The sequence below is a fragment of the Limulus polyphemus genome, unplaced genomic scaffold (genome assembly GCF_000517525.1).
Source record: "Limulus polyphemus unplaced genomic scaffold, Limulus_polyphemus-2.1.2 Scaffold1940, whole genome shotgun sequence".
NCBI lineage: Eukaryota > Metazoa > Arthropoda > Merostomata > Xiphosura > Limulidae > Limulus > Limulus polyphemus.
In genome coordinates, this window is record NW_013667550.1 from 161,798 (window position 1) to 189,226 (window position 27,429).

At 30.4% G+C, this 27,429-nt stretch overlaps 1 protein-coding gene across 1 annotated transcript in view; it reads left to right on the plus strand.

Annotated features, from left to right (window-relative positions):
• LOC106465425 (ovostatin-like) overlaps positions 1-27,429 on the plus strand; it is a 102,649-nt gene that overhangs the window by 53,226 nt on the left and 21,994 nt on the right. Inside the window, exons 23-31 of the mRNA XM_022393322.1 lie at positions 1,503-1,577; positions 6,891-6,993; positions 14,080-14,286; positions 17,296-17,331; positions 18,289-18,417; positions 20,196-20,432; positions 21,321-21,356; positions 22,733-22,855; positions 26,198-26,461. Of these exons, the coding sequence (XP_022249030.1) occupies positions 1,503-1,577; positions 6,891-6,993; positions 14,080-14,286; positions 17,296-17,331; positions 18,289-18,417; positions 20,196-20,432; positions 21,321-21,356; positions 22,733-22,855; positions 26,198-26,461 (1,210 nt within the window). The remainder of the gene's footprint in view (positions 1-1,502; positions 1,578-6,890; positions 6,994-14,079; positions 14,287-17,295; positions 17,332-18,288; positions 18,418-20,195; positions 20,433-21,320; positions 21,357-22,732; positions 22,856-26,197; positions 26,462-27,429) is intronic.

Consider the following 27,429-nt stretch of genomic DNA (forward strand, 5'->3'; position numbering starts at 1 on the left):
TGTACTAAACTAATGTACATTGCTGTTATGTTACACTTATATCAAAGTTTTTTCTTCATTACCCCATTCAAGCCGTCTCCAGCCATTATTAGTCTCAAAGTGGGTTCCTCGTCATCGAATTTGACTCCATCTTCATAGTTGGGAGAACTGGCTGTTAGCTTTCTGTTTTTCTTTGTGGGTTTCAAGTTAACTATCACTGTCCATTTTTTTCTTTATATTACTTGTGACTCTTATCCTACCTGAGTCAGTTTGTTTCTGGTCCTGTTTGTATGGTTGAGGATGGATACATTGTTTCCTGAGGTCTTTCTTTTACTTGCTCTAGGCCTTGATGCTGCCCATTTCATCACACTGCACTTCTTCAAGGCCAAAGAGCATACCTTCCAGAAGTGGTGCTGGCCTCCCACATGTGTGCTTCCGTTAAATTACGTAGCACACCTGATCGATTTTCTATGAATGCTTTCCACAATGGTCTCTGTTTTTTTCAATTTATACTGAAACCTCTATCTTCTCAATATGAGATTCTAGCTATTGTGTGAGAGGAGGTACATATATTGTATCAGAAGTTATCATTTTCTCACACTAAAAATAGATTTTTGATAGATCCTTACCTCCTCTCACATTTCCCATCCTTCCTTCCCACTTCTGGTGTTCTTTTGTTTCTTGTGGGCTTAATCTCAAAGGTGAGGTTCAGGTAATGTAGTACAGAGGGAGCCAGCTGCTTTATCAGAATGTGTTATGTTCCTATTGATGGAGGGTTGTCATATGCTCTATGCATGCTAAATGAGAAACTCAAATTTATGTGGTATAAAAGCTAGTGCACCAATGCATTAGAGAGCAGTGGAAGATTGAGAAAAGCTATTGTGTGAGGGGGAGGTAAGTATCTATCAGAAATCTAATTTCAGTGAAAGAAAATGATAACTTTCTGAAGTTTAAACAACTTTGCAGGAAGTTGACATAAAAACTTTATTTCTATGCTTCCATTCTTTTCAGTCCTACCCAGACAGATGTTATGTATGGAATACAAACTTTAAGATATAAAGGAGAAACTAATAATAAAAACTTTTCAATTTACATTGGAAATAAAAAATATTCTTTGTAAAAAATAACATTTTGTTTAGTTCTTGATATTGAAAACCATGTTGCAAGTAGTTGAGCATAAATTTTATCATTTTTATTTCTTATTATAGTTGTTTGTTTTGTGCTCTCAATTATCTATTTGAAAACTTATATTCTTATTTTTAATGTGTATCTTTAAACAAGCATTTTGAAGATTACACAATACAGCTAAGACAACATATTTCAAGTGACTATATGCTTTTCATGAACAAACAAAGATTTATCAATATGTCATTTGTACTATGGTATTAAAGAACGTACAAATCAAAATTGTATAAGAAATATAATAAATACTGTGCTTTTATTTTATGTAGATGCTTAATTTTTAATGTTTTTTAGAAAAAAAGGTTACAGAGATTTATCTGATAGGTTTCATTTTATTTCAGCTGGTTGTTAAAAGGGATTCATCTGTCTATACTTTTAAACAAAAAGACAATCATGTGGAACTATTATTAGGAGAGGTAAGATAAATCACTCATTAAAATCAAATATCAGCAGACATATGTATTCTGCAGAAAAATATTAAATTGAGCCTTTTTTTAAGACAATCAATTTGTGTAACTTTTCTATTTTAGCTTTTTATATAAAGTAAACTTCTAATGATTCCATATAATAAAATTACTTGTTAGTTTAAGTAATTCTAATGAAATGCAAAATGTATTCTAGGTAATTCAACTCCCACTAAAACTTTTCTTTTGTCTGGGAGACTTATTTAGTGCTTCATGAATGTGTAAATGTATCAGGAACCAGTTAGAAATATCATGTATATGTGTAGTTACTACATATCACTGAGTTACCAATCCATTAAAAAGAGTAATTTAAAATATGAAGAATATGTAAATTGATAGCAGTTTCACAAAGATTTCCAACTCAAGGAAGTTTTCATAAGAATCAAGGGGATGGAGTCAAATTTTATATACCAAAACATACATCATTTTATTTAATTTACCCCAAAAAATATTACTACTCAATATTGGTAGAAATTTCTCTGATTAATTTACTAGTCCATTTAAAGAATTCTCTCTTTAATTAACTTTATTACCTCTACTTTCAGTTTAACCATCTCATTTCTTAAACTTAAGTTTTTAGTTCTTATATCTTATTACTTAAACTTAAACATTCATATACAGAGAGGTTACTTACAATAGAACTGAACCTTAAGCCATGCAACAGTTTAGGACGTGGCATGTTCCTCAAATGTGAGTTAAAGCTGACTTTTGGCAACTTCTTACTGCTGACTGATGTAAACTAACTAGCTTGACTCAGCAAAAAAGTCATTGTTGAAAGGCCCACAAAGCCAGTGCTTAACTCCAGTTTTCTGTGACAAAAGCAGATAAGAATGGTACATAACACATTCCCCCTAGGTAGGATGCTATCCATGACAAGTTTACTCACTAGTATCCATTATACAGTTGAGTATACTGAAGAAATTAGGATGAAGTGTTTTGTCCAGAGATGCAACAACATGATGTTGGCAAGCTTCATTTTAACTATGAGTCCAAAGAACTAAAGACAGGGTACTTTAATTGAGAAACAGTTTTTGTATCTTTATTCTTGCCATAACAATTCATGATCATCACATACTATAGTATGTTTGGTTTCACTAAATTAGAATGGTTCTCTCAGGTGTGGGATAATGAATGTTGATAGTGAGTCTCCCACAAATAACTCATTATAGTTTCCATACAACACTGCCCTCTATGGGATCAGATAACACCCTCAGTCATTGAATGCTTAGGGTTATGCCCTTTGGTTAATCATCCTTTGAAGCTTAATGCTAAATCTATCAAGCATTTCTTCACTGTAAAGTTCTGTATATACATACTCATGAGATGACCCATTATCATGTGATCAAAGGGGAAAGTATTAATCACCAGTTAGACCATTACTGCACTCCATTTATGTTAATGATGGTGAAAACCAATCCTTCCTAGTTTGGCTGAAGAATGCTTTTCCATTTGCAATCTGACAAAATTATTATTGAGTAATTTATAATAGTAACCAGAGATATTTCTTCACTCTTAACCAACTATAGAGTGGTTATCTATAAAACTGTCATCCTTATTAATGTATAATTATAACCAGATATGTGCTGTCCCCTACCAAACTATTGGATATGGGAATACTTTATTAATTTTGCTAACCTTTCTTTTGACTTTGTTTGTCTAAAACGTTTCCTAGCAAACTAGAAAAACAAAAAGAGTACCTTGATCAAGATTTGGCTTCTCTTAACAATCTAAAACTATTACACAATGATTTTAATTGCCAGTATACTATATTACTCCAACAATAATCTGATAATCCTCTATTACTACATGATATTTACTTTATTTAACTAAACTAAATGGTATAACTCTTGTTTAGCACATTCATCTTGGGAAACTTTGTGTATAAATTTTTCATCTTCATACAAACAGTCTACTCATGATACTAAATGTTAATCTGTATAATTGACAAGATTAATGCCTGTAAAAGTAAATCATTTAACACTTCTTTTTTGTATGAAAAACACCCTTTAATTTTCGTTAATTCAGGGTAAAGTACATTCTCATATGTCCAATATGCATTATGTACATTCATGTTAAACTTATTTTTTCCAAAATTAAATAACACTATTTCCACATTTCCTCTTTATTTATTGTCAATTATTCCCAAATATAGTGATTGAATACTTTACAGCTAAACCTGATTTTGAAGCTATCTTAAAACAGCCCTTAGGGAAGGATATTTGAACATCTGTCTTAATTAAAGCCTTATTACCTGCCAGTATTTCATAACTGTAGGCACTATTAAGATCATACTCTGCATGTTGCATGATCTTTGGGTTGAATTATGCACATTGTCAGTTAGTTTAACAAATTTTAAAATACAATTAATGATTATGTTAGTTATAGCAACTAGCTACAGAATTTTTAAGCCATAAAATAACTTGTCAGTCTCTGTATTTAAACTGATCGTGATATATACATAGGGGTAATACAACCATAGCTGCTTAACTATTGTCATAAATATTCCATTTTATATGATAAACAATATATACATAGTAGTGTCTGGAATGGGCATGCAACATACGCTTTAAGCAGCTATTTGTAATTGGAGCATGCATCTGCTCCTAATTCACTGCAGAGTAGTTGTGTTCAGTCCTGTATCAGTTTTACTTTCTCATTGCCTTTCACCAGCACCATTGAATATTTAAGTCATAAATGGTTCTTCCCATTCTGTATTAGATGCTAATCTGCCTTGCCATCTTCTCTTTCTGCTTAAGGTAGGGGCTTGGTTACCCAGCTTACTCACCTACTGCTCTCTTCTGAAACTCTGTTTCTGGAATGTAGGGGTTTAAACAAATAAGTTTGAGTTTCATTTGGCTCTAGACATTTAAGGGTTAACTCTTTACTAGAGAATCATTCCCAGTCAACAAGAGTGGTTAATTCTTCACATTTTTTAGCAGCCCTCCCTTGTTTATGGGTATCATTAGGCTCCATTTATGAGAATAAAGTGTCAATTCACCTTTATAATTATTTCCATGAATCACATTCAGATTTTTGCTTTCCCTAACTTTTCCCTAACTTTGGCTGCTTGAGTTAAATGTATTTGTTGTTTTAAATGCTACTTATATCCTCAGCATCATTTCTACAGTATATTCCATATCTAGTGTGTAATTAATCTTCTGTGGAACTGATATATCTTGAATTGGTAACTTTACAACTCTACTGTCTAGAAGAAAAACATACTTTCTTAACTAGACTCATTTTCAGTGCTTTTGTAAGCTAAAAGTAATAAGGAAACCTGCCAATCTTTTGTTTTCTTATCAGATCTACAATACCATGACAGCATATCTAATAAAATCTTGAAATCTTGAAGGTGCAGTACATAAAACCAAAGGCACTATATTAAACTGATATTTTCCTGAAGGCAATATAAATGCAGTTTTCTCTTTGTCTCTATCTTCTATTTTGACTGGCTAATAACCATTTTGCAAAACCATAGAGGTAAACCATTTATTCTGACCTAACTTATCTATGGTCTCTTGCATATTTGGTAACAGAACATGTCCTCGTCCACTATTTTTTAATCCTTCAGAAATCCCCACAGAAATTGAATTTTTCATCTTACATAGGAAATTAAACTACTGGTGCTGCATAAATACTGCTGTTTTCCAATATAACTTCTTGTCAAGCATATCTTTTATACATGCTTTTAATTCTGTGTTTCTCTGGCACTCTATAAGGTATCTATGCTATAAGTATACTTTGTTTTAGTACTAGCTTATGTTTTGCCTTTTTTGTACAACCTTAGAATCACCTTCTTCTTGAAAGCAGTTGAAGGAATGCCCCTCAATTTCCCAATTTTTGACTTAATAGCAAAGTACTCCTTTAAATGATAAATTGAGTCTTGTTTATGACTATCCTGGAAAGTCTCTGCCTCAGTTTTTGAATTCAATATTCATGGTTAGCATAGCAAATAAGGTGCACCCCAAATTCAAATATGTATAAAAACTCCACATTATTTTAATGATAGGCTTGGCATGGCTTGGTAGTTAAGCACTTGACTTGCAATCTGCCAGTCATGAATTTGAACCCCATCATCGAACATGGTCAACATTTCAGCTGTGGGGCATTATAAAGTGACAGTCAATCCCACTATTTATTGGTAAAAAGTAGCCCAACAGTGGGCAGTAGCTGGTGTGGACTAGCTGCCTTCTCTCTAGTCTATCACTTCAAAATTAGGGACGACTGGTACAGGTAGCCCTTGAGTAGCTTTCATATGTTTTCAGACAGATAGAAGCAACGTCAATGGATATCTCTTTCACTATAATACAAAAAATTAAAGTAACAAGATTGAAAGAAGCTGTTGTAAGGGTTTACAATAAAAATAAAAAAGGTATGATTTAGTTTGCTTTTGTTGTTAGAAAATTTATCTGAGTGCTCCTTTTGTTTACATGAAATTCAACAAACAAACAAATCTTTTAATGAGCTTACTAGTCTTTGCTTATGTTTATCATGTATATCTACAAATATAAAGGTCAATTTTTACTTTATCTACACATTTTATTCATACCTCTTATATTTTCCTGTACTGGAGTTACTTACTCTTTGTTGCTAATCTGACCTGTTACTAAATGTATAGGTTGCGCTATTGTATTTTAATTTATATTCAATACTTTTATAGGCACCATGTTTTGCTTAGACAGAATCCATATATACATAACAATTTATATGTTTGATTCATCCATTTCAATTCACTATTTCAATTGATGTTTCTTCATTTTGCCTAAAGCCCTCTAGTTTAGCTTCATTGATATAATAAACTAGCTTCTCTCAGTTTTCTTTGTAGCTCTAACTAGCCTTACAGGTACACGTTCTAACAGATTTTCCTGTTGGGATTCTTTCTTGCTGTCTCTAGGTGTAGTCATCTGAGTGGCCTGTAGTATTTTTTACTTATGTAGTGTTCACTACCTTCATTTGATCTCTCATAATTTTATTTCTATGCACTGCCTTATTTACTATTAATTCTGTGCTTATTTTAACTTCCTTCAAACTAGGCTTACTGTTTTTTTCTTTACCATCACTGTCCTTATTTTCCTTATGCCACTTAGATCTAGTACCATTCTCACTTGTTCTGTACTGTGTATAATTATGTGGAACTTCAATGCTGTTATGTTTTGGCTTCTCATCTTTAGCCTTACTAAATGTATAGTCATCTACTAATGAATTAAAAGTGTGATAAAAAAGTAGGTGGTTTTAAATAACTGGCTTTCATTTGTTTTCAAACAGATAGAAGCTAGGTCAACGTGTTTCTCTTTCGCTATAATACAAGAAATTAAAGTAACAGGTTTGAAAGAAGCTGTTGTAAAGATTTACAATAAAAATGAGAAAGGTAAGATTTAATTTGTTTTTATAGTTATGAATTTAGTCTGAGTGCACTTTTTTGTTTATATGATTTCTGTCTGTTATTTGCTGTTGTTTATCTAGTCAATAGATAGATCTACAAGATAGTTAAGATACCTTAGAGCTTCAAAATTATGTATAAAATAAAGTAGTTGTTTATTATGTTATAATGAGAGTTGTAGAAGACTCAGAAAATAAGTTACAAAACCATGAATTATTCCTTTATCACAAAAGCAGATTTTGATAAATAATGAATTATGTTGCATAAAGGTATGTCATAAGATTGAAGTAATAAATTAATTAGATGTACACCTGTGTCTTTACTGTGCAGATTTTTAAAAAAATTTCAAAAACGTTGCTTTAGATTATTTTAAAACATTCCTGGAAAACAACATTAAGTTTATTGTATTTTTCATTAAATTTTGTGTTAATTTTAATTTTGTAATTTCGTTTGAATTTTTTTTCTCATACAAAAAATTATCACAGTTTTTTCAAGTTCTACCTAGGAATAAAATATAAGAGTAGGAATCAAGTCAAAATTACCTTAATTCATAGAGGAAATTATATGTGATGTATCCATGGTAAAGAGAATTAATTTTAGAGTAATGGGATAGGTCAAATTAACAACAAGTGATTAGGTCAAGATACTGATTATGAAGTAATACTATAACTCTAAGTCATAAGAATTGATGAAATAATGAAACTGGACATCAAGTGAAACATGAAATGAACAATCTCTATTTATATCTCATGTAAGACACAAAATCAGTATGTTTACATGCTTTGACGTGGGACAATCACTTCTACTAGAACTTTTATTTTCTGCTGCTCAATATGAATCCATGTACCAGCCTGACTAAATCCAGTTTGAAAGAAATGTCACTTTTACCCAGAGTGACTAGTGTTACCTATGTGACTGGTTAGATTCATTTAAATACAGGTAAGCTTGTAACCTTCAGATATATGCCTGAACCACCATTTAGGACATTGTTGTCGACATCCGTGCATAACATAGAGTATTGCAGAAACCTTTCCTCTCTGGGCAAACAAGTATCATCTACTCAAGAATAACAAAGAAGTAAAGGTAGTTAGAATAAATAAACTTAATGGCTTTCCCAATCATGTGTTATGTGAAAATCTGCACATATACACAGTAAATGATAAATTCAGAATAAAGATCAGGCTTGTCCTCAAGCCAACAGTTATTTTTACCTTTATATTAATAAACTTTAACTATGCACTCTTGTCAGAGAGTGTGTTAACTTTCTATCACTGCTGAAATTGCTTGTATGTAATACAGACATCACAATCATTAAACAAAGAAATAGAATTTTTAATCAAAATTTGACCACAAATACCCTTTGACAATGAATAAAATACCTAATAAAAAAAATGGTGCTCAAACCAGTGCTGAACTTCTCAGCTTGAATGCTGCTAATATAACTGCTATCAAATGTTAAAAAAATGTAGATGACACCTTGGTGTCCTCCAGTCAATGTGTTATTCAAAAATTAGTGAATTTCGTGTCTCATTGTACTGGGAACCACTAGCTGTAACACAGCTAGTACACCACTGCTTGGTGGTTTATAACACATCTTACTACACTCATAACTGCTCATACAAATACCATAGGTTGCCTTTAGTTGCTCTTCTCAGAACTCCTGAAATGCTAGTCATGGCATCATCTACTTGTTAGATATACATTATTATTTTATTTAAATTTGATATGAGAGTTATGATTTAGATAGTTTTAAAGAGCAAGTGTCAAATTGAGTATTTTTAGAAGAGATAATTTATTGCAGGTTTACTTATGTGACTGTTTACAAATCATTTGTTGTGTAGTTGAATTGTTACTCAAACCTTCTGAATGTTTCTTATTGGTTTTAGTGAGTATTATTACATCATAATGTCTTGATGTTTGTAGTGAAAGTAAAAGTGAAGTTAGACTGCGTGTCAGTTTAGCCATAACAGGTGACTTCTAAAGTGAGTTTCACAGCTTGTATTATTATAATAATGGAGATAGAGGAGAATAATTTGTCATGTCAAAGAGGGTGTTCTAAAGTAATTGAACCTGTCTGTGTGGACTTTGACAAATTAGAAACAATTACTTAAAGCTCTGGATACAACTGTGATACTTCTTACTCCATCTGAAATGTGCCTTTACCTTATTAAGAGCCAGTATGTATAATGAAATCTTGGAAAAGTTGGCCACATAATATGTAAAATCAGGGAAACTGTGGACTTTTCATTTGGTCAGTGGTGGATTTAGCTATTCTGGCACTCAAGACACAACCTCATGTTTGGCCCCTATCATTAGCATTACTCATGATATAATCATTTAGGTAATTCATAATGGTGTGAATTAGTAACTAATATTGTATTAGATATATATATAATAATATAAACTCAAACAAATAAAGAATAAATACCTGTCTCATGTCAAAATTTCCTGCCTTTTTAAATGAAAACTTGTCAATAATGTCTTCATAATTCATATGTTCTAATTCCTTGTTGTCTATGTTCACAAGTGAAAGAGAAGATAAACGATCCTGGGATATTGTGTACCATAAATAGTTCTTCACTCTTCTTAACACAGAAAATGACCTTTTACTCATAGCATTACTAGTAAGAAGAGTTTAAAAAATTCTCAGCACATTTTCTATGTTTCAAAATGTCAACTGCAATTCATTCCATAGTAAATTATACATGCTACTCAAGCAACAAACATTTTTTTCTTCACAGAATTTTAAAAAATGTCCAGCTGCTTCTTTAAATGACTCAGGTGTCTATATCACTCATATATAAGTTAGATAGTTTCTCCAAACATTCATGTTTTTTCTTTATTAGCTATTTTAAAATCAAAGAATATTTTAAAATATTTAATAACATCACTGTAAATTTCAATTCGTTGTCAATTTTGGTAACTAATCAGTCAAAAGATACAAAGAAAACACTTTAAATGAATCAGTCTCTTCCTGTTAACAATACTTCATTATTAGTATTTTCATCAAATGATATTTTCCATCTTACTTGCCTGCTTCTTTCTTCATAAAATAATTTTTTCACCATTGGTGGATAAATTACTTGCTTCATTTTCAATGGATTCAAAATCATTTCCAAATTCAAAGATGAATCATTTCAATGAGGTTAATAGTGCTTCTCCCTTCAAAATATTCAGCCTTGGGTCTTATAATGATAGATTTACAACGTTTACTTGTTGTAATATTTTGGATCAACATGAAATCATCAGTTTTGTTTCATAATCATAAACCTTTTAGTTAAATGTGTAGCTTCTATTCTATTGTTAATTTTGTGCAGGAGTTTCACTAATTTTTGAAAAAATTCCTTGATATTACAAAACTTATTTTTAAAAGCTTTTGTAGACAGTCTGGTCTTGCATACTTTTTTAATGTTATATTCTTTCCTAGGCAATTCGTAAGAATGTTCCATTATTGTGTAGAAGTAGAGAATAATACAAATAAATTTTGCACAAAATTAAAAATTAATATTGCTTCAGAACACGATTGTGCTGTATAATTGCCAACTAGATTTAACAAATGGCTATCATAAGGTATAAATAAGGCTGATGCTCTTGTTTTTTAATTCTTGTCTTAAGTCCCGAATATTTTCCAACCATATTTGAAACATTATCGTAAGTTTGTCCACTACAGTTTTTGATGTATAGATTTAATACTTGCAAAGTATTTAGCACAGCTTCTTCTAAATTTTTAGCAGTGTGAAACTTTAAAGGAATAAATCCAAAAAATCTTCCATTTATTTGCCTGTCGTGTTCAATATAGTTTATTATAAAAGTAAGTTGATAGATATGACTTATGGCTGGCATTGAATAAATAATCATGAACAAATAAATTGCTCTTTTAACTTCATTTTTCGATTTAAAAAGAAGCTCATTTTCCATTAATTTTGTGAACAAGTTTGATGTGACAAATAGTTTTTAATTCCTTTACCCAGATTATTATAATGTTTCAAATGATTTTTTAAAAAATCATCAAATTTGTTAAGCTACTCAAGACAACTGAAATAATTATATTTCCTGTTTGAATTTAAACTTTTGTTGTGGACTCGAAATACTCATCCTAATTTAAACAACAATTTTACAAAATTTACAATTTCAAAATTTCAATATGTTCACTATCTATTTGTTTTCTCATTTCATAGTCAATACAACCAAAATTAGAACAAACTTCTACAATAACTTCTGTTAGGATCTTGACACACACATGTCTTCAATATTTTTGGGTTTATTTATTATGTAATAGTCAATAACTAGTCAAGCAATATCCTATGAGTAGTTAATAGCTGGACTTCAATTTGAGCTTGAATTTGGATTGGATCATTAATGCTAGTTGAGACTGTATTCATTTGATCATCACAAGACTCACCAACATCTCCTTCATTCTCCTCAAATAAGTTAATTCTTTCACATTCAACTGCATGGAACTGAGGAATTGCACCTCATTTCTGAGTCTGTAGCCTTTTTTTTCTATTAGTTTTCATTTTTCATTCTTTGCTTTTTTCTGCACTGGACTGCTATACCCTTTTTTATTTTTCTTACTGCAAAAGAAAAAATAACACTTTCATTAAAAAAAAAATCACCAAATACCTATATTTGCTAAATTTCCTTCCATAAGGTGCTTATAGTATTATTTCCACTTGTGGAATCTTGTTAACTGAACTTCGCTTCTCAGGGCAAAACAGCCACAGGGTGGTAAAATGCATGTTACAATTTGTCGTTGGTGTCCTTCCCATGCATAACAACACTACACATGTGTGTTGTATGGGCTTGCCAACTTTTTGAAATAAATTCCAGGAGATAAATGTGTGTGTATATGTATGTATTTAAATTCTTATAATTCATATACAGTATTTAAAAATTGCAGGCATATAAAGGCTAATAATATGCAAGAGATAGGTTGATAACAATTCATGTGTTTAAAGAAAACTATTTCCAAAATAATGATAATCTTTTATCTTAAAAAATATGCATGAAAATACCAAAATAAGCATTCTACTTTTAGTAAGAAATATTTATTTAAATTTATATTTATTTTCACTATATGTACCATATGTACTAAAATTTTTAATATAAATAATTTTAGCTGATCCATGTAATATATTCTTTTTCTGTGACTATTTCTTTCTTTCTTTCTTTCGTGGGACAGAAAAGTGTTTTGAATTGCAAGCAAAATATTTTTTAGAGAATGCAGAATATTAAGAAAGCCTTCCATGAGCTAGGAGAATATATATGCTCTTAGGATACTCCTGGTGAATCCAGGAGTGTTGGCAAAGCTAGTGTTGTATATAAATTATAGAAATGTAAACATATATTTTGAATTATTTGAGTGGTAAAAATTTAATTTTTAAGTTGCCCAAAAGGTGCTTTTAAATTTGGCATAGGGAATGGAAAATAAGCAGTACTAGGATGTTTCAGTACAAGATGTTTCAATGAATGACAAAAGTGAAAGGGTTAAGGTATAGTTTAGTTTAGTTGAAATATAAATCACATACTTTGCTATAAAGGTATATATATATTGCTCTTTGTGTAATGAATGAAAAATAAACAACAATAAAATATGACATATATATGTTCCGTAAAATATGAAACATGTATATGAACATTTTTAATTTAGAGTTTGAGGCCCCCCTCAATTGGGTGCCCTTGGTGGGCATCTTTTGCAGTTAGTGATAAATCCACTACTGCTTTTAAACAAGCAATCTCAGATATGTTGGTTTCTGTTACTTCAGCTTTGCTTACCAAGCTAATTGTGTTTGATTTCATGACAGGAAACAGCCTATTTTATGTGTGGGCTTTATAAACTTATTTCACGGCACTGAAAGTGTAGACTTTATCTATTGTAAACCACAGAAAATTACTTGTGTTCATGGGGTACTGTGACTTCCTCTTCCACATACACTCATGCAGTTCACTGTTCCTGGAATTGAACTGACTTGTGTTGTATAACTATACTATTCCAATACTTCTGATGCTAGAACTGAGGTCAGTGATGACTGTTTTCATTCTGTAAGTGAAACCTTCCAGACATGGTCAAGGCTTAGCCTCTCTGTTTGTGTCTAGCTTATCTCCAATTGCCAGAATAAAGTTTGTGTTAATTGGCCTGATTGGTGGTTTTGTTGAAGTGTCTGATATACTGTGAGATTTACCTGTGATCTGGCCATTCCTATCTCTTGCCTTTGTACTCAGACAAGCACATATAAAGACCTGAGAGAGCTGTGCTGACCACCAGTACCTTCTGGTGCAAGTTGTTCATTTCACTCCCCAAATTGGTGTCTAGATCTGACTTGTACTTTTCTAGTTTCATGGAGTTGTAGCAGCAGTGTTTGGCTATCCTGCAGCCATTGAACTGATAGCTTTGTACACCATGACCAGAGCAAGGTATGGGCAATTTACTTGAAAATGACCTAACATTTCATATGCAAAGCAGTACACTTTGCTCCTCCCTTCCAGAGTAATGTCTTTGCAGAAGCATCGGCAGTAAAGGTTGTGGCATATAAGCCATGGGAGGGCTGAAATATTCCTGCAATTTCACTGGATACCACTATGGTTGCATTACAGTTCTGGAATGTGTGGGTGGTTGGTGACAGAAACTGCCTTAGTAAGGGTGAGAAGATCTCTCACACTCAGATGATGTTGCATTATCTCACTGGATAACCTTTTCACAAACTTGACAATGAGTATATCCTCATGATTGGCTGAAGCCATGGCAGCGTAAAGCTTGATATGCAAATGATGCAGGTTATCTATGTAAGTGGTCAAGCTTTTTATGGTACCCTTCTTCTGAGCCTTGAATTTAGCCCAATGGATTGCTCAGCTTCCACTAAGTCAAGCCTCTTTAAGTATCTTTATAGATACTTTTATTAAATGAAAAATTATAATTTGGCATTAAAAGTAGTAGTTGTATTTATTTAAGGTTCTTTTTATTTTTTATAATATTTATATTTATCTGAAGAAACGTTTGTGTTATGGTGTCTATATTGAAAATAATCAAAACACTAAATGTTTCATTCATCTTTTTCTTTTACCTCTCTATTCTAGATACTGAAACACTCTTCCAGTTTTTAGTGCCCAAGGAATGCTCTAAGGTTATTCAAGAAGATATAGTGTTCCAAGACTTTGTTCCTAATGACTCACAACTATATATGTCTAAGCCCAGTAAATGCCCAGGTGCTCCTCTTAGTTGTCCAAATTGCCTAAGTTCACTTGATGGTGATGTTCGTTACAAACTGAATTCTTTCAAGTATGGTATGTTTTCTTTCTTTAGGTGCGTATGCTTGTATTCAGATAGTGTTTATATGTATATAAATTACACTTATATAATATACTTCCCAAAAAAATCAATTGTATAATAAGCTTATTCCTAAATTGGTGTTTCTAAAAATTTAATTTATTAGTAAGGTACTCTTTCAACTTTTTTCTCAACACAAAAGGCTACTTTTCAACCAGAAATGTTCTTTTTATTAAGTTATCAATTTATCATACATAAAAATACACATTACAAAAGTCCCATTATATTATAGATCTTTAAATATTTAAAATAGGCATGTTTCTTAAAAGCAAGTAAAAATGAGGATTGCTCAAAAAGGGTATAAAGGATAAAATTTAAGAAGAGGATTATAAATTTAAATAGTTTCAACTTGCTGCATTGATGGGAGATTTGGGGGATATATAGAAGATCAAGAGAATTGATCAAATGAGAAATTAGGAAATATAAAAGTATGTGAAAAAAAAAAAGGTTGGCTGAAATGTAAAAAATTAATAGTAATGATTTTTACAAAATGTTAGGATTGGGTAGTCTCTGAGGCATGATTCATGAAGGCTAATATCTGATGATTATAAGATGACTGGGTTTTTAAATTCTACTTCTTCTTCAATTCTTACTAGTAAACATTTAGGCAGTGTTCCTCATCTTGAACAATTGATAGGTGGAAACAAGACCAAACAAGATGACCACATTAATTCTGAGCTTGTTAAAAAAAAATGGGAAGTTTAAAGAATGATAAGTTTCCTGGGCCAGATAATATTCTCTCAAGGGTTTTGAAGGAGGTTATGGATTGGATATATGAGCCACTTGCTACTACCTTTTGTAAGTCCTTGAATAATGGGCAGGTACCACAGGGTTGAAAGTTGGCTAATGTTACTCTTCTTTTGAAGGGAGGTGATAAAAATTGTTCCAGTAATTAAAGGCCTATTAATCTTACATCTGTTGTGGGAAAAGTTTTGGAAAGGCTGTTAAAAGATTCTTTGCTAAGTCATACAACAAAGTTTAGAACTTTATTGGATAGCCAACATGGTTTCACTAGGTGAAAATTTTGTCTTACAACTCTTTCAACATTCTTTGAAAAGGTTACTGCTTATGTAGGTTAGGGTAAGGGTGTGAATTTGATATATCTTTATTTTCGAAAAGCATTTGACAAGGTGCCACAAAAAAAAAGGTTCATTAAAAAGTTATCTTTGTAAGTGTGGGAGATAAGTTGTTTCATTGAATAGAAAACTGACTGGATCGGAGAAAGCAGAGGGTTGTTATAAATGGAGTTCAGTCAAACTAGATTACTGTCACAAGTGAGGTACTTCAGGGCTTAGTGTTAGGTCTTTTGCTCTTTTGATTTACACCAAAGACATGGATGAAGGAAGGATCAATGTTCCATTTGTTTAATTTTCTTCTTGACCTTAGATGTAAGATATGATGCATAATGAAATCTGTTTAATGCAGAAACTCATGGGCCTGTGAAAGTTATACAAACTTCTATTACTAATAGTAAGCTTTCTGTTTTTCCTGTACCAAATAAACTGTTAGACTTAAACAAGCATTATCTTTACTTAATGAAACTCAATTCCATGATAATACTGTGTAGTATTAACCTTTTAGACCTACAACCCAAGAAGAATTACACAATCAAGTGTAAGGTGGTTGTCTTATCTCTGGTTGCATCATAAGGAGGTTAAGCAAAAATAGAAAATATTCAAAAAAATAAATGGCAGATAACAAATAATCAACCAATTATTGTCAGCTAATTCACTGGTAATTAAGTAATTTTTATACTGGACAATCGTGGATTATTTTGTCTCTTATGTTCATTATGAAATCATATATACAAAAGTCTTTCTTCACATTCTGGAAGTCTTTTTTTTTACAAAAACCTTTACATTGTAACAGATTTTAGTAACATCTTACACTTTGGAATTAAAATGAAATTAATTTCCAATAATAATTTCAAAAATTCAAAACAGCTGATAGTAAACTAATAAAAAATAACTCAAAATATATGAATTATTTATTGTGTGAAATTTAAGAATTTGAAAATTAAATCATAAATTTATAGAATTTAAAAAATAAAATTATTTAAAAGACAAATAAAAGTATATCTCAAACCCTACCAACTTATATGAAACAACTAGTTTATGGTAGGTGAGGAAAATAAGTAGCTACTCATTCAGTTAATTGGAAAATTAAAAAAAAGCTCTAAACTATATACATTTAACAATTCACTTTATATACACAGTTTTACCTATTGGCACTATTAGTATTTAAAAGCTTTGCCCAAATAAACTCTCAATTTACCTTCAAAGACTAGAGGAGTGAAAATGATCAATAATTTTTTTTCTCATTAACTCCAGTATGTATATATAACTTGTTAGTGTGGTTTATTATTTATTATTTTCTGTTGGTTTCTTTTGAAAAACAATAAACATTTGTTCTACCATTTGTGCAAATATAAATAATGATGATAATATAAATAATTAAGGGCACATAGAAGTGTTTCTTTGTGACTTAGTGGTCAGTCTGAAGGCTTATAATTCTAAAAATTGGGTTTCAACACCTATGGTGAGAAGAGCATAGACAGCACATTGTATAACTTTGTGCTTAACAACAGAAAAACATGTAGTAGTAAAAATAAAGTTAAGATTATTTAATTGTATATTGAATAATTAGAAAATTCTGTAATACTTACTTTGAATCACAATAAGATATATTGATACATGCCAGTGTTACTAATAGCTAATATTAATCAAGTCTCAGGAAAAATTAAACTCATATCAATTCTAACCAGGCAAATACTGTACAGGTAAACACTGCTATGTTAATTTGAATTCATTATATGTTTCAAGGATTAATATACAATTCATAATACTCAATTGTACATTATTTCTAGTTAGCCATGTTAATATTTCTACTAGGTTGACCTTAATTTAATCCTAACTCCATATTATGATTTTATAGTAATAAAAATCATATTTTCTTTTCAAATTTAGTTCTGATTGGAGAAATGTTTAACAAGCCTAAAGATGGTATGTAATAGTCATAAATTACATTGAATTCTTGGATTATATGCTTAGAAAATTAGGCATTTGTATATGAGATTTTAAAAGTGTATTAGAGTGTCACAACATCAAATCAAGTTATTAAGTTTTAATTGTTAACAAATACAGTAGTTTTGATCATTTTATTATTAATCTTTAATGTGTGCATAGTTGTGCAATAATGTTTGCTTGCATTTTGTATTTTATTCCAATTGCTTCATTTGGCAAAACTAACGGCTTATTTAACCTTTAATAAATTATTTGAATAAGTGTATAATTTGCTCTCAGTGTTAGTTTTAGATGATTATCAAGTATGAAGTGTGAATAAAAAATTATTTTATGGAAATTGCACAACCTTATATTTGATATGATAAAAATACATGAAATAAATATTAATTATTTTTATTCAAAGAGGCTTTTATTTTAAGTGTTTCACACTTTCTGTTAAATATTTTAATTTCTAAAGTTAAGCTAAATAAAATTATCACTGTCTTCAAATCAAAATTTTATTGAAATATAAGAAATGAACAATATACAGGTAAAGTATTTAATTGTATTACAAGTATGATTGTATAATGTTCATTGTGATTTTTTTTTAAATTAATGCATTTATGGTTTTCTTTAGCTTGCATGTCAATAGTGAAATGTTTTGAAAACATATAGTTGTCAAAGAGGTACATCATATTGTTTGAGAAAATTTCAAACAACTAAAAATGTGGCTTAAAAGGTTTCAAAAGGCCAATAAAACATTCAATGACTGACCCTTTTAAAACAGCAATTAATGTGATATTAGAAAAGAAATTGACATTTTACTTACTTAGGTCACAGTTATCAGTCCAAGAAATTGACTCTTTTTACTTATTCATGATCAAATATATAATATTTAGTAGTTAAGATTCAGGAAGTTGTTCTTGAATAATTTTTGGTTTCTTATTATTCTGACAGATGATGGTAGTTTATGTGGCTCCTTCTCCATTATTAAGTTTCTAAAAGGTAACAAGAAACATTTCAACAGAGAAGTCCACTTCAGAGTTAAGAATAATTGTGGATGTAACCTGATACAACGCACAAGAGGTAAGTTTTTTTTTTGTATTTAAATACTTAAATTGTTTTTCATCTAATTGTGCTGAAAAGACTGTTAGGATCTGTCAGTTTTGTTTAGTTAGATCCCAGAAAATTAAAGTAGCATTAGGAATAACTTAATGGTTTTATAATATTTAAATATTTTAAATTTTTTGTTAACCTACCAATTATAAAATACCATGAAAACTAAGTGTTTTTTAAAACATTCAAGTGTTAATTGATAAGAAGTTCTTCCTTTTCTTGTTTTTTTTTTGAGATCGTTTCTGTGGCAGTAAAGAATTTGAAACATAATACAGTTATAGTAAAATAATAGAATGAGAGCTACATGAGATAACAGCTAGCTAGGTAAAAATACTCAGATAAAATATTTTAACTAAACACAAATGATGCAATAGGAATAAAGTTGTTATAAACTTCTGTCATCATTTCCTTACTCTAATTATAGCTTGAAGAAGCTAAGAGTAATACAAAGAAGCATTTTGAAATTAGAATATTCCAGAATAGAATTAAGAAATTCTAAACTACCAAATAAAAATAAATTCGGCAAACGAAAGATTGCTTTATTTTGAAAGAATATAGGATTCAAAAAGTTATTAGTTGTAGCTTTATTCTGAATATTACTTGTTCAAAAAATAGGTGAAATTCCTAAACATGACAAGATAAAATTTCAAGTACAAAAGACTAGTAAAATATTCTGTATTTAAACTTTGTTATGTCAGAATTTTAATCAAAACGAAATAAAAAAAACATTTACAGCGTGTTTCATTTTTTAATGACTTAGATATACAGAGAAAAATTTGATAGGGTTGATGTCATAAATATTGTATGGGGATCCCCCGGTAGAACAGTAGTATGCATATGGACTTACAACACTAAAGCCCCCCAGTGGCACAGCAGTATGTCTGTGGACTTATAGTGCTAGAAACCGGGTTTTGATACCCATGGTAGGCAGAGCACAGATAGCCCTTGTGTAGCTTTGTGCATAAACAAATATGACACTAAAACTCTGGGGTTTGATTCCCTGTGGTGGACACAGCAGATAGACCAATGTGGTTTTGCTATAAAACAAACAATAAACAAACTGTATAGTGCACTATATTAATTCAGCTCAACATAAGATTGTGTAGGTGGAAGTGCCGATAAAATTGGTTTATGATATTCCTGTATCTGATTAAATAACTTTATTTTATACTTCATTATTGGTTTCTTATAAATTCGGTAAATGAAAAATTTTTTAAAAGTGACAGGCATTGATTTTTTACTTTGAATGTTATGGAGTGTTTAAATGTTGAAGCAGAGGCTAATTGTTGAATAAACTGCCTAGTAATTTTGTTAAACCTAAGTCTAAAGAATATTACTCTTGCTCATTTGTGTTACTTATATATTAGTTTTACTGACTTAGAGCAAAGGAAACACTACAATTAGTACATCTTAAGCTTTCTGCATTTATAATGTTTAAATAAAAAATGTTAGTACATTTAGAAAACACTGGTTTTGTACCTGTGCTTTTTTACTGGTAAATAGTAAAAATATTCAAAAATATTTATTAATGCTACTTTTTTCATCTTGGGAACTTTTTCTGTCTGAGAAATTTTGAAAGTTGGTGTTTGGATATTTAATCTTTATATTATATGATTTTAGTAACAAACTAAATAATTGAATATGCATATTTATATAATGAGCATGATAATGTTATTTCTTACTGAATAAGTTATTATTGTTTTTGAAGAATTTTCACAGTTCACAATGTCGTCTTCTTCCTTTCATAGGAAAATTTATATTGATCACAACCAGTAAAGTTTGGATCAAGGAGAGCTATTTGTTCACATCACTTGTGCTCAGCCAAGGTGTATATGTAATAAATTATGACAACTTGAATGATGTGAAAAATGCACTTACACAGAGTGATCATGTCAGTGGAAGTCCAGATGCTCCGTATTCCTGTCCATATTGTTTACCTTCTGTTGATAAACATCTTCAAAAAAGTATTTCTTCCTTTGACAATGGTAAGTTTAATCACAACTAAAAAGTAGTATCCTTAATAAAAAATACTTAATTACAGACTTAAATTTTTATTATTCCAGTTTTTGTGTATGCAGACCATGACATTTTTTTTATAAGTATTTCTGATTTGTGTTAAGAGGAATTATGTGTCTATGAAAAATTTTTTTTCAACTTCTTATGTGCAAGCCCCATAGTGGTCAGAAACCAAGCATGCATTTTAAGAGTTTTGCATTTCAGCTCAGGCAGTACTGAATTTCAGAAAGATTGTGTTTCATGAATTCTTATTTCTGTGGTTTTGCTTGGTAACAAGAAACTATGATTTTTCCAAAACATCATTTTTTGGGTTTTTGTTATTATCAAATTGCATCACACTTCATATCATTCTCTAGGTGTAAGAAATTGCCATGACTTGAATTTCAATCTGTGACAGTTCTTGTAAAAATTAATGCAACATAATAATAATATTCTGATTTTGCTGTCAAATTTCTGTGTCATGTTGATTAAATATACATCTAACCAGTCCCTAACATGACTGGAAAATTGCCTGAGAACTGTATTTTTGTGTCTCTAGTTTTCACTCCAAATTCTGTTACCAAGTAGTAGAATTTTGGCAAAAGATGATAGATAGCATGAGCAGCTCATGTTTTTATACAGCTTAAAGAGAAGACAAATGTAATAAATGTTGCTCTCTTTATATATTAATCTATATAAATAGAGATGCTGGATTGCTAAGAGATATATATGTGATTTAGGGGAAGCTAATAATGGTCATATAAACACTTATCAGTTGTTTTTTCACATTCTCAGATAAACACATTAAAGCAAATTATGTTAAACTTCATATTTTTGTACTATAAAAATTTATTGTAATTTATCCATCTATTTTTCAGTTTTAAAAATCAAGATTCAGGAAAATCCAACCAAAGGTAAGAATTTGTTTTAATATTTACAGCTAACAGTATAAATAATGTAACAAAAGTATAGCTCATTTTCACTTCTTATTTTGCTGTTTCAGACATAAGGAAGTTTAATAAAAGAACATAAATTAAAATGTTAAAGGATAGGCACACCAAAAATTGAACTCCCTCACTACTTGTAGTGTTATTATAGTAAAAAAAGAAAACATTTTTCACAGGCAAGTATCATAATCTTGAAATGCAAAGAGGTCTAACATATATCAATAAATATTATGCTTTTCAATTTGAATGTTCACAAAGATATTTCATTTGTTAAAACAGTTGTCTCGTGGAAAAATTATATTTCAAAACTAGTAATCTCCATCAGGCAGATGATGACCCAAACAGATGTGGTCAAAATATGTAGCAAAATATCTTTGTCTTGCACTAATGAATAATTGTTTTTTAAAAGGTGTATTACTTTTTGTTAATTAAATATAACAATACATATGAGTAAAGCAGTTAAACTCAATGTTTTACTAATGAAATTATGTCTGAATTACTATATGTAAAATAAGTTTCAAATATTTTTTTATTTCTGGTAACTTCAGCTTACTTAGATATTTCCCAAGATTTTCCATGCAAAGTTAATGAAATTGACTTTAGTTTGGAGTACATGAAGGTTATGATTGTTACTTATATGTCAGTTTTTGGTTTTTGTTTGTTTTGCTCAATGCTTTTTTTTTCTCGATATTTTGAGAAAACAACTTAAAATATTGCATTTTAATAAACCTACAAGATCTATCATGTTTTTTTTTACTAGTTGTATTTACACTTCAGATTGCAATCTTAAAATGCCTGTTTTCTTTGACTTCAAAACAATACTTCTACTTTAAGCATTATTGTAATATAACTTATTGTTTAGCTAAAATTCATATAGTTATTTATGTGAACTCTTATTTATGTTTAACTGTTGAAGAAAAAATATTTACAGTTGTAGAAACATGATGATTCCCAATTTTATGTTAAATATATTAGAAGAATAATATATGGTCTTTGAAATATTACTGTACTGTCAACAAAAGTAAATATAGAAATAATAAATATAAACCAGGTTAAAAGAATATTACCTGGACTTAGTTTATAAAAATAATGAGCTTCTTAAGTATTCTGTATAGATTATTTCCATATAATTCTCATGTTTAAGTAGTCAACATATTGTTATAGTTTCTTACTTGTGGTATATCCTCCTCTCATATAAGTAAAAGCATCTGAAATGTATGAAATAAATTACTTATTCTACAACAAAAGAAGTAACTTATGATTACTTTAAGTTTACTGATTAATGTGATTTGAGATAACGAGAAAGTAGTTGCTATAACTGGATAATTTCTGCAAATTTATAGGAAAAGAAAAATTTTCTGGTTTCTTTGTGGTTACTGAGAAGTACAAGAGCCTCCAAGATGACTTTGTAGAGCCAGTTACCTTCAGTGTTAAGAGTGGCTGCTTTTGTGATTATCTTACACCTGGTATGATGTTAATGTACTTGTTTGAGTTATTAAAAGTGACTTACTAGCAAATTATACTGAGATAACCCTTTAGCTTAGTTGTTAGAGTACTTACCTTGTGTATTACAGGTCTTGGGTTCAAATCCGAGGTAAGGAAATATATCATGTAAAAATGAGTAACATAGTATCTAGTTTTATGTGACTCTATCCAGCTATTACTTGTGATATGCAGCTCACATTAATGGATGTTTTAAAAAAAAATTGTGTATACATTGTGTATTTTCTTCAATACATACCAACTAGTCAAACACGTGTCTCTTCTTTTCAGTTTTTCTTAGGCCAGTTCTACCTGCAAATTACTTCTGTAGGATTCTTCATTGTCTTCCTTACTTGAAATTTTCTACAGCTTGAAAAACCTTCTCAAACCAACATTTATTCTTATAACTACCTTAAATTTTCAAACAAACAATCATTCTTAAAATCACATTTTCTCATAACTTTTGTTGATCACCTTGTCTATGTCATCAGAGTTTTATTCTTTTAACCACATGTAAACTGCTCTGATCATACAGCTTCTTCTGTTTTGTTTATATGGTTACCCATTTTCCCACCTATATTTTTTAACACCATAATAACTTATAACTAGTGGTACAGTAGCAATTTCTGCATTTCATGATCAACTTAGTATTGATAGTTTTTTCCAGTTTGCTGCAACCGTTGATCCCCTTTCTCCTCCTGTACTAAAGCTGCTTAACACTTACTATAGTATTCTTACCTAATGTTACCCATCATATGTAAAAGAACAAAAGTCTGAACAATAACCTAATTTTTTTACCTTGCAATCTTTTTTAATCATAGAAATAGAAAATAAGGACTTAATCTGTAATGTTTTTATCAAAATTCTAATGTTGTTAGAGGTATAACTAAACCTAGTTTTATAAAATTATTAGAATTTGTCACCAAAGAGACAATTTTTTTTTAATGGTTGTCATTATGAACAACTTGATGGAGTGTCTATGGGTTCAAGTGTTGCATCATGTTTGGCTAATTTGTTTTTAAGATATTTCAAAGAAAAGTTGTTAAATATTGTCTGGAAAAGTTTAAACCATTATATTATGTTGATGATACTTTTGTAGTTTTTAAGAATAAGCCTGATATTCAAAAATTTCAAAATTATCTGAATAATAATAATAAATAATAATATTAGATTTACAGTTGAAGAACAAACAGCTAATAGCTTACCTTTCGTAGATACCAAGATTGTTAATTTAGGTAGACGTTTTAACACTAAGTGCTATCATAAGCCAACTTTTACAGGACAATATTTTTATTTTGATAGTTTTTTACCTTTTGAATTTAAAAAATAACCTAATTCACAATTTAATTCACTGGGCTTATAACATAATTAATTCTTTTCCTCATTCCATGAAGAAATACAAAACATAAGGTTGTTTTACAAAAAAATTGTTTTCCTGTCCAATATTTGATATTGTTATCAGAAATTATTCAAAATCTTTGAACACTCCAAAAAATTAATAAACAGGTTGAAAACAAAGAAATAGTTTACTGTTAATCATTCTATAGAATTAAATCTATTGTGAATAATAAAATTTACCCACATATTAAGTTTAGAATTGTCTCTAAACCAATGTTTCACTTAAGTAATTATTGTAAATTTAAAGACAGGATTCCTAGAACGCATCGCTCTTATGTCATGTATAAATTTACATGTCCAAGGTGTAACCTTGGCTATGTAGGCTTTATAGACAATAAATTGTCTGAGCTCACGTATTAAAGAACATGCACAATACACAGCATATAATCAGTCATCCATCCTTCACCACTGTTTACAGTACTGTGACATAAATGTCACTTCAAAACACTTTTAATATCTTGGGAAGTGCAGATAGTAGAGAAATGCTCTGCACTAAAGAAAATTTGAGGATACACAAGATGCATCTTAAATTAAATGTTAATCAGCACAGATCTACTTACTAATAATTGCCCCACTCCTTCCTTTCCTCCTCTTTCTGTCAATTGATTGATTCTCACACCTTGGATTATACTGCCACTGCCTTTATCATTATCCTCAAAGATCAAATTTTTTTCAATAAAAGTGCAAAACATATGAAGATGCAATAATTGCAAAAAACTACTCCAGAGCATCACCAGCATTTGTATAAAAGAAATGTTCATCAACAACTGCAAAGAGCAAATGAAACTAGCCTTTAATATTGCTTCCTTTAATAGGAGAAGGCTGCCTTAGATTATCTATGCCTGGCAGCTGAAACTTGTACATACAACCACACCTACCTTCACCAAATGAATGACTGAAATAAAATTAGTAGAGCAATAGAAACTACTCCTGAACATGGTTTTTCAGCTTCTATAACAAGCTGCAAAAGACAAAGTGCAGCGAGGAGAAACAGAAAATGATCCACATTACAGTGCAAGCCTGCATTAAAATGTTGTGCAAATGAACTTGCTCTGTACTAGCTTTTTATAGGTTTACCAAAGACATAGCTGTTAATAAGCTTCCTTTTATTACCAAATAAAAGTTGTCTACTGTGCATTGCATTAGGTAATTTTCTAATGTTACTGAACTAGTAGATTTTTGCTAAAGACAATCCCCTTTATTCATTTTTGTATTTTTTTAAATTTACAGTTGTGTGCTTCATAGTCTTTAAAATATGTCAAAAACAGATGAAATTACTTGTTACACAGACATTTTTTACAAGATGAGAGACCACAATGTCTTAGCTTAGTAACAAACTTCTGACTTGGTTTTAGGATCCAAGTACTGTAACCTTTGAATATTGAATAGTCATTACAGAAGCATCACTTAAATCTCATACTATCTGTTTGTCTATAAGGTTCTGGCTCAATTTGGATGTTATTGGCCATTCAGTGCTTTGTTTTTATCAGGTGAACTAATCTTGACACTCAGTGGCAGTGTACAGAGCCACTATTAAAAAGCCCTTCTGTGATCATCTAGCTTGGAGGACTGAATGATACTTATGACTAGTAATAAAACATAGTACTATTAAATTTAATACTTTGCTAGCTAAGGTACTTTATAGTGAAAAATGTGAAATGTTTTCAGGCTTATTCTACTCTTTCATGGTCCTCTGGTGTTAGTCTACATTAGAAGTGTCACATATTTAGCACATAGACCTCAGATTATACTTTGCATCCTAAATCTGTTTAATAATATTTAATTTTCTTGAATGTGTTATAAAATGCCTTGATATTTATTAGTGTTCATTTTTATTTACCTTTTGTAAATATACCATTATTCTAGGGTAACAGTGCTGATGTTTAATTGCTGTCAGTTGCAACTTTTAAATTTTTAAATGTTTCTAGGCAATTTTCTTCTGTTTGCTGGAAATGATGCTTGGACAGAAATGAATTACAAAATGCAGATGACAGACCAAGTGTACATTGTAGCTTACAGCAGTACAAATGAATATGAGGTTCAAAAAAATCTAAATTCAATTAGTGATGATTACAGAGTAAGCGTAGCACCATACTTATATACGGACTGCCCTCCAGAGCCTTTTACCTGTGTGAAATGCCGAACCAGCATAAACTACTATTTGGAGAAGATCATTTGTATCTTTGATATCAGTAAGTTCATTATGCTATGATATGTCTGATATTATATTAATTTAATTCTTTATTCTAGATGAAGTAATCATTTTGTATCATTATTTTGAGATGTTGCTTTGGTGATGTAGTTGTTTGGTATCAACATTTTAATCATTGTTTAATTTCTTATTATGTTTTTAATTTATTATCACATGTGTGATTTGTTTTCTAGCTGTTGATAATTTCTTCAAAAAACTTAAATTTTTTGTGCTGCTAATTCACCATATCATAGTGTTTTCAAAGTCAGTGGTGGCTTGTCAGAGGAGGAAAAGCATCCTCAAAGCTTTGGAACAAATAAAATATTTATTATTTAAACATTAATACAGTGTTTCCCAAACTATGGGTTGCGACCCACTGGTGGGTCACAAGCAGAATGTTAGTGGGTCGTAAAATGTTATACTAGAATTACGCATTAGCTTCGATTAAACACTGTCTGTCGAGATAGTTCAAGACTCGAGCTTTCATTGCCAGGCTGTTGTTGTATCAAGCAGTACGTTGTTTTGACGAGCTTAACGAATCAGGGTTGATCATGCTCTCAATTTAATCATTCGTCATCGTAAAAAGGAAATCAATTTTCACCTATTCATACAGTACTTTAGCTATAGTACCAGTTTTATCAGTTGATTGCAGAATTTTAACTTTTGGTTATAGATATCTATAGTTTTTTTTATATTTCTAAATATCCTTTGATTATATGTAGATATAATGCACCCCCGGCTCCTACGCCTATGCTATTTCAATCCAAAGTTAAAATTCTGCAATCAACCGACAAAACAGGTACTATAGCTAAAGTACTGTATGAATAGATGAAAATTGATTTCCTTTTTACGATGACGAATGATTAAATTGAGAGCATGATCAACCCTGATTCGTTAAGCTCGTCAAAACAACGTACTGCTTGATACAACAACAGCCTGGCAATGAAAGCTCGAGTCTTGAACTATCTC